This window comes from Pollachius pollachius, assembly GCF_949987615.1.
Source record: "Pollachius pollachius genome assembly, chromosome: 20".
NCBI classification, from domain to species: Eukaryota; Metazoa; Chordata; class Actinopteri; order Gadiformes; family Gadidae; genus Pollachius; species Pollachius pollachius.
Window position 1 is genome coordinate 15,993,871 of NC_136953.1, and position 9,111 is coordinate 16,002,981.

At 49.4% G+C, this 9,111-nt stretch overlaps 1 protein-coding gene across 1 annotated transcript in view; it reads right to left on the reverse strand.

Moving 5' to 3' along the window:
* The window catches only part of col25a1 (collagen type XXV alpha 1 chain), a gene marked incomplete at its 3' end in the record, with an annotated part of 128,701 nt that overhangs the window by 30,734 nt on the left and 88,856 nt on the right, over positions 1-9,111 (reverse strand). The window contains 3 exon segments of the mRNA XM_079758022.1: positions 4,915-4,950; positions 6,336-6,452; positions 7,070-7,141. Of these exon segments, the coding sequence (XP_079614148.1) occupies positions 4,915-4,950; positions 6,336-6,452; positions 7,070-7,141 (225 nt within the window).

Here is a 9,111-nt window from a genome sequence, read left to right on the forward strand (position 1 = left end):
GGTGGTTGCGTTGGAGGTAGAAGGGGTGGTGAAGGGGGTGGTGGTGGTTGTGTTGGTGGTGGTTGTGTGGGTGGTGGTGGAGGTGGTGGTTGTGGTGGTTGTGGTGGTGGTGGTGTTGGAGGAGAGAGGGCGATTGCGGTTGAAGAGTTGGGTGGAGAAAAAGGGAGAAAAACATAAGGGTTAGGGAGTCAGTGTGAGTTTAAATAACCCAATTTCCACACATTACAGAGTCAACGGTTCATTTACTGGCAGGGTTTCACAAAGTGAACACCAACGCTTCGGGGCAAAGTGTATCACAATCCAGCCCTTGTTTTACTCTCAAACAAAAGGAGGAAAAAAACAACAGTGTGCTTTCCATTCACTAATCAGGGCTGAGACTGAAAAAAGGCTTTTTTGCCTGAACAAATAAAAAAAAGATTTATCACATGCAGACTTCTGTCTTAGTTACTTATTTGTAACTGAAACATGTTCTCGATCGGTCTAACTATTCCCAGGTCTGTTTTTAGGTTTGAAGTTTCAGTCTATATTTAACCAGACGAACGAGATTAATATGTGGAATAATGTAAGGAACATAAGTCTTAAGTACCGGGAGGTACACTTAATACTTAAACTGACACATTGGGCCCGAAAGCTCCAATCATCACCCTCGTTTGTCACCAGAGCTGAAACAAGAGTGTCAAGAGAAAAACTTCCCCAACACTTCTCTCTATTTCCGTTGCTGTGCATTATCGCGCGCCGATGCGGCCAAACCGCACCCGTTTATTTACGGCTTTCTGCTTGGGTGACACTTATTGCGAACTGACGTTTCTCTCGCTGCGAGTACAGGGTCCCCCGTGATGCCGTTTGGCTCCTCTGGGGGGGGCCTGGGCCCGGGCCAGTCGCAGACTTCAAGTGCAGCTCAGAGCGCCTTGGTATTTCTGCTGCTGTGTCGGGCTGTTATGTTGTTTGGTACAAAACTCGCGGGGCCTACTGTGTATGGCACACGGAAACACGCTCATCTCGCAGTGAAGTCCCACCCGGTGTTCGTTAAGCCGTTAACTAAATAAAGATGCTTTTACCCACAAGCCCAGACATGCCAAGCACAACCATTGACGAGATGAATACAATTATCCCTCCTCTGAAACCGCTGTGGAGGACAGGTATGGGTGTCTTATGGGTGTCTGGGTGAGCCTGTAATGGGCGAGGTCTATGTCAGCATACCGTGCCATCACAGGTCTGCGCGTTAAGCACCATGCACCAACGGTTGCGGTGACTTTAACGTGCGTCTGCTCTGATTAAAGGAACCTCAACGAAAAACGCAACCGGTCTTCAACAAACCAGCTAAGCCACCAGAAATATTCCCTGCCGTTTTCCCCCCGCCCTGAAAGCCTTTGTTAGCGTTCCTGAAGGGGGCCGGGTAAACATGTTTACGACCCCGCTAGCTATGTGGGAGCATGTGCCGCTCGCCGGAGCGCTAATGAGGCTGGCTACATCTGAGAGCACTCCAGTGCTACCGGCCGCTGAAAGAAATGTCTTCAGAGAGCCAAGGGCCCCAGCTAAGCCCTCGGCTCTCCAGCCCAGCATTCGGAGTCCCGGGCAGTGATAACGTTCTATCATCCTAAAGATTATTTTTGGTTTTGTTTCATTATGTCACATATGTGAACAAGAGTACATATTTTAATGTGGCTATGACGTTTGAAAATAGTTGCTCTGTTATTGCCTGATAGTATCCACGATCTGTTAACTTTAACTTTAAGTATGTCGGAACAAAGGTTTGAAGACTTTCGTTCGAGTCTCGGTAATCCGAACCGTTGCAGTTTGTTCCACACACACACACACCACTCAGATGAACCTCCCTATCTTGAAAAACGATTAGCAGCAGTTGGTTTTTTAATGAGCCTTTACACTTGGGTCAGTCGTACGGCCGCAGTGAGTGAATGGGCCCGGGTTTGGAGTAGGGGCTTAGGAAGCCTCCGGAAATTAGGTCAATTTGCACTTTAAAGGCCAGACCAGAGTACCAGGAGGTTTGGTCCGCTGCCAAACAAACCAAAGTGTTCTCTGTCTAGCCAGCGGCGGAAGGAGGGCCTGCGGATCTGATGCCAGGGTCCTCTGCCGTGACCTCTGTCGTGACCTCTGTCGTGACCTCTGCCATACAACCTCACCATTGTTCAACTATTACGTTTTTCCCGAATAAAACATCTATGTAGGGAGACCGGGAGACAGATGTGGGGGTACGGAAGGAACTTTGAATGCAGGAGGCTTGTTCAGTTCCTGTGCCTTGTCTTTCCTTAACGCAGATGAGTTGACGAGGAAAATATGATAGCATACGACGGGGAAATAGTTCTTTGGACAACAATGTACGAAATTAACGTTTCTTTCTACATGCCGTTCCCCAGACAGGTAATACGTAAAAAAACTGAGGCTCTCTTAGTCGTTTAATTGGGGATGTTGGAAATAAAAAAAAAAACTGACATTGTGCTTTAGGGGCCTATTCCCACTTAAGACTTGCACTTCAAACCCTTTCTTGAACCATTTATACACATGTTTGGTCCTCATGTTTAGCGGTTGCATTAAAGTTAACTTAATTTCATGGGCGGATTACCATCAAAGGTTTCACTTGCTATACTGACATACGACAAAGTCAAACTAAGGGGATAAGAATCAGACATGCCAATGGTAAGGGAAGGGCATTTTGGGTGAGCCTGGAAGAGGAAGGGAGACGTGAGAGGAGCCCTTTTTCCCCACGGCGGGACGGGCCCATACACCAGGGAGCAGATGGGAGGCTGTTGTCTCAGTTACGGATGGAGTGCCACAAACAATACCCCACTGACGTTCCACACTCTGCCTCCTGAAACACATTCCAAGTCCTACACCAAAACTGCCTGCGAGGCTGCATGCCACCTTCCTGGGCTGGGGATCCTACAATCGACCCCAGGGAGACCTGATGGCAATGATGGTTCTCAATGTGGTCCTGCACATATTTCATTTTTGTTCCCCCTATTCTTCTTCTGCTTCTTCTTCTTCTTCTTCTTCTTCTTCTTCTTCTTCTTCTTCTAACTCTCTCTCTACCCCTTCTTCTCTTTCTCCTTATTCGTCGTCTGCTTCTTCTTTCTCTCCTCCTCCTCCTCAACCCCCTCCTCCTCCTCCCCCTCCTCTTCTCCTCCCCCTCCTCTTCTCCTCCTCCCCCTCCTCTCCTCCTCCCCCTCCTCTCCTCCTCCTCCTCCTCTTCCTCCCCCTCCTCTCCTCCCCCCCTCTTCTCCTCCTCCTCCTCTTCTCCTCCTCCTCCTCTTCCCCCTCCTCCTCTCCTCCTCCTCCTCCCCCTCCCCCTCCCCTCCTCTTCTCCTCCTCCTCTTCCCCCTCCTCCTCTCCTCCTCCTCCTCCTCCCCTCCTCTTCTCCTCCTCCTCCTCCCACCCCGGCTGCCCCCCGTTTCCCCACGAAGGCGTAATCCGTCTAACCAGCAGCATGTGTTCTGGACAACTGTTGGGAAACTCTGGAATCTACGTTTGCCTCTTTAACAATAGCATCGACATGAAAAGGAAAGAAAACACCACCCTGAGCTCAGTCAAGTAGGCACCCGCTCAGGTCCCGCCGGCGAAACACCGGGAATCAAATGTTTGCCCGGGAACTCCCCCTGAGACCCCCACCTCAGGCTCCCCTCCGGAGAGGAGACGATGGAGATGGAGAGGCGCTGCGTTTACATCGCTCCTCGTCTGTTACTTTGAATCCGTTTGCTTCTCCGAGCCGCTGAAGGGTGTCTACTCCTGGCTGGCTTACTTTTTATTTCGTTTCCAAATATGCAGCATCCTAATCTGCTAATCGTCCTTCTCTTGGCAGCTTATACATTATTGCCGAATCCCCCGGCTTCCGCGCAACCACTTAGCACTTCAATTAAGAGTCGCAACGTCGTTAACATAACTCTTACGAGTTTCACCGTCGGTGCTTTTGGGGGAGCGACATCGTGTACATTCCAAATCAAAGTCTTATAAAAAAGGCGGCGTAATAGACATCGCACTAACTCTTATAGGAAGGATAGAGTGGGAGTGATGATTCATGTAATTCACTCTGAGGATGATCCTCAGTCAATCCTTTATTCATCCCGTCGAGGAAGCTCGCTGTCTTTTTTCTCCCTTGTCTCCGTGCCAATTACTCACGGCGTTCATCCTTCTATTACGCTGTGGTTCCTCACTTTTAACAGCCCCTCTGACGGCCCCTGAAACCTCACATCGTATCAAGGATACACTTCTGATAATCGCACGTCATCATCCGTGTTCATGTGTTTTTTCAGTCAGAATATTAATTTAGTTTTTAGGATGGAAATAATGGTATTTGAATATCTTGCCCATTTTTCTTTTTATGTTTAGAGCTTAAAGCTCTATTGGGTTAGTGCGAAACCAAAGTAAAGTTACATAAAAACTCTGTTGTATGCACTGAAGTACAGTTCATCGGTTTTATAGCTTATTTATCTACGCACTTTTGAGTTGTTATTGGTATTAATAGGATAGATTTCGTCAAGTTACATCCCGGCCATAGTTACTTTACCCAGAGCATTTAAACTGAAACCCCCAACAATTATATAATTTTTAAACCTGTAAAACCATATCTTCACGGACGTAAATCCTCATTTATAAATCGGTATAAAAGAGCCTCCATGCGTATGGCGAGATTGATTTGGGACCATCTTTGTGTCTCGGGGCGAGTTTGGCATAAGCAGCTGGGACACCAACCATTCACGGAACAAATGTAAAACGACACAAAATGGATCAACACGTTTCCAGTAAGAGTTAAAACAGAATCCTCTCTCGCCACCCCCCCCCCCCCCCCAAACCCTCCACTGTGTAAACTTTAAAACAACCTTGTTATCCTAATCAGTGTGGCCATATTGTGCTGAACCTTTCAAACATAATGTGAATCAAATCAAAGGTATGTGTGCTCACCATCGGTCCAACTTCTCCCGGCGTTCCTGGATCGCCCTGATGGGAGAGCAAAAACACAATTAATAGGAACAGGGTTGAGATGTGAACAATATTGTAGGGAACCCTGCAGTCTGGGAGTCTACAGTTTTAAAATGCAACTTGTCGCAGCATTTACAGAAAACGACACGCGTACCCATTGTGATTATAATTCCCATTTGAGAGTTTTAATTGCAGTATTTTAACGAGCCACTCAGATCTCAACGTTGGCTGGCTCTTAGCCATGACGTGACTCCTTGGCTGAGTCACCTGTAGCCTTCAGTGCCGTCGCCAATTACCTTCATAGAAAGTCCCTCTCCTAGTTCAGGGGTTGGCAGAGCAGACAAGACTACGCCTAAACCCAAAGAGCATCTGCCAAAATCATAGCGGGAACATCGCTCCATTCCTCCCTCGCTCCTGTCACATCGAGACACACTTCTGCCGTTCTTCACCGGACTGATGAGCGGCAGAAGGGTGGATGAGGTGATGGAGGTGGTGGTGGTGGAGGTTTGCCAGCGGCCACTCAATGCGCTTTACAATACTGCCTAACCTTGCAAGGAGCAGTCAGGTTGAGGTGTCGTGCTCAGGGACACCTCGACACTCCGTGGATCGAACTAGCAACTTTGCGGTTACCAGCCAACCCGCTCCACCTCCTGAGCCACATGCTGCTCCAAAGGTAGAACCAGAACTAGAAAGAGAGATCTTAATCTCTTGGAAAAGCGCTGCAACCAAACAACCGGTGCGAAACGACCGATTGGAAGATGTTGGGGTGTTGGGGAAAGAACAACAAAAACCAGCAAGGGATCAAAACGTTGGAGGGGAGTGAATAAACAACAGTTAATATTTCCTGCGCTGCCAGAGCCGGTGTGGCCAGGAGAACAGAGATCAACCCTGCAGCCCCCGGGAGGGAGTCTCGCTGTTTTAACGGCGGGACATAATCGACAAGCCGCGAGGTCTTTTCTCGGCGAGAGCCTCTACCGTAATCAGGGTGCACATAAATTAGAGTGAGGCCTGTGACAGGGCCGGCATATGGAAAGGGTTACCCGTTTTTTCCCAGCTTTTTTCCCCCTGAAAGCCCAAGCGTGTAAACACACACATCCATGCGAAAGGCATGTTCTCAGGGGCCTTCTTCTAATGCTGGAGTCACTAAAAGATATTAGGGCCAGAGCTGTGTAGCTTAGCCTGCCATGCATTCATTAAACCGGCTTTCCAGCCCCGGTTCCCATGCCAAGGTGGTTTCCAGCGGGGCCACTCCCTGCCCTCTCTGGGCCCACCGCCTTAAACCGCCCGCCCCACACTGTCAAACCCTCTCCAGCCCTTCTGAAGGGTCGCACCAGGACAGACACACCGTTAATAACACACACACACACACACATACACACACACACACACACGGCGGGACTCACCGGTACACCCGCCACGCCCCGGGGCCCGTCCTTGCCCGTGTCTCCGGGGGGTCCTCGTGGTCCTGGGGGGCCCGGAGGCCCCGGGGGTCCAGGTGATCCGGCCTGGCCCTGGTCTCCCTGTGTAGAGACCGCCCGGACATGGTTACTCTGTCACGGTGGGACTCCACAGAGGCCGGGGGCTCTGTGTCGTCATGGTGATGCTATGAAGGGTGTCGAGATAACGGGCACGGCAACAGGGGTGTGGTCGGACGCCGTTGATAAGTTCTGTCGTCTAATGGCGTCGCCATGGAGAAAACTTTGCCGAGATTATGACTGTAATAACCATATATCCAGGCATGCACTCCTATTGGCAGCCACTGAGCAGTTAGCCCACAATAGCATGGTGTTTATATAGATAGATACATCACGAGCGCCCGTTATTATAAAACCTAATTACACCCTCGACTGATGAAACAGCAATTCATGATTTCATTGACACAACAACACAATCAGTTTCATGAATAAATAAAGATAAAGGAGTCGACTTTGAAGGGGTTTTAACGGGTGCTTCTTAAGAGGCTTGCATGCAGGCTAAAGTAGGAATGGCTAAGGCGGGGGGAGAGATCATCAGCAGACCGGGGTGAGACCGGGGAGAGACCGGGGTGAGACCGGGGTGAGACCGGGGTGAGACCGGACACCCGGGTGAGGTGGAGGAAAGGGAGGGAAAAGGAGCAAAGGTCAAAGGCCACTACTACCTTAATGAGACGTCGCTTAATGAGCTGCTGGTCAGCGGAAAGAAAGCCATGATTGATCTTAGGGAAAACCATCTGAGCAGGTGAGGACGAGAGGACGAGAGGTCGCAGGTCAGAGGTGAGAGAAGGTTGGAGGAGAAGCATGAGGTCCCAGATGAAGAGCAAGGAGGAAGGTGGAAGGCATTGGCAAAAACAAAATGAAAAGGGCAGAGAGAAAACAGAATCACGTTAGAAAACACTTGTCCCCCATGGAGCCCAGACCACGCTTTCACCGGGGGGGGGGGTGGAGAAATCCACACCTTCTTTGCTCCTCATCAGCCCCATGTCAAGTGGTGGTGGTATTCTGAGGACCTCTGTCCATAGTTACTCCCTGAGGGGGGCTACAGGCGAGGGGAGACATGATGGGGGGGAGAAAGAAAGCGGGAACTCCTCCACTGCCGCTTTGAAAGCGTGGTCTTCATCCCCCGAGCGCTTGGCGTGACTGACCCCCTCCACCACCTCCACCCACCCACCCACCTCCACCCACCTCCACCCACCCGACCTGTGTATCGGCCGTCTAGGGTTTATCACTGGTGGGACTAGTAGCCTTCAGTGGGACAACGGTTAGTGAACTATGAGTCACTCATTAGGGGCCAGTGATGGCGTCTTGGAAGGGTTTGGGCTGGGCCAATGAGATCGGATCAGGTCAGTTAAGGATTTTTTGGTCTTGAATTGTCTCTCAAAACATTGTTTTACTTTGCTTAACAATGACAGGGACATTGTGTTGTGTGTTTCTTTCCTAATCACCAAACTGAAAGTGGAATATCCTAACTAACAGTGGAGGTAGGTAGTTAGTGGATGTAGAATAACAACGTCATGACGAATGAGTTAGGGTCTTATATCTCATATCCTAGCCCCTAAATCCTAGTCCTGGGTGGTGGTCCGTCCGTCCAGCGGGTGCTGCTTAGGAGTGGAGGAAGGGGGTCAGGTCGTACCAAGCGACTCTGGGGGGCATTTCCACTGACAAACCTTGACGGTCAGGATTTGGTTGCTGTGCAAAGCAGCCAGTGTGGAGAGACCTGGCAACCCCTACAGGAACACACAGTAGAACATGGCAACCACACGCACAACATTCACACGTTAGGGGGGTACACAATGACAGTTGGAGCGGCCATCTTTCCTGATTTCATGCACTAGGAATCCTCCGACGTTTAAACAAACAGCTGTGGTGGAGTTTCATGTTTCAAAACAGCTGGTTTGATCTTTGTAACATTGTCTTATTTGATCATCATTATTTCAGAATCAATCAAGGGATCTTTGAGCTTCGGATGAGTCTAAGAATGAATAGCTTGGGTGAAGGGACAGCAAGGACAAAGCAGTCCGGCTGTCCTAGCATTCTGGATATTTCTTAAATTATCTATACTCTTTTTTCCGGCACAACAAAGTAAAGCTGATGCTGTTTTTTATATTGATATATCAAACCCAGACATAACAAAGAAGATGTTCCCAGATGGTGGATTGAGGAGTGAACCGTCATTCTCCCGGAGATGCCACATAAAAGGCCTCTCCGGGGGAACAACAACCCAACACACTAATGTTCATTGTGCAATTTAAATTTAGGGACATGGTGGCGAGTCAAACAAATAGTTTCTCCTCCTGTCAACGTCTTGCAGTGACAGTTGGGATTCACTCACAGAGACACAAGACGCAGCCTATGTGGCCCTAATTGTTGACTGTAAGACGTTACAGTTGAAAACAAACTTCAATCAAGGCTACTGGAGATTCCCAGACTGGCAGTTGATGTTGAACTAAGATGATGTCTACTGTCCTTCGTGGACCGAGGTCTTTGGGGATGAGTCGTGACCATCTCATGACTTCGGGTGTCCGATATCGGAATGCCTATGGCAACTTGATTTTACGTTTGTGGGATTTCTTGGGGTTTCTTTTCATGCTGCGCTTCAATGGCGACGGTTCTACGCACGTGTCCGATAAAGTACACGCAAACGGTTTCCGGAGAGCGTATGTGCCGTATCGAAGGGGAACGCATCGATCAAAATAACATGTCG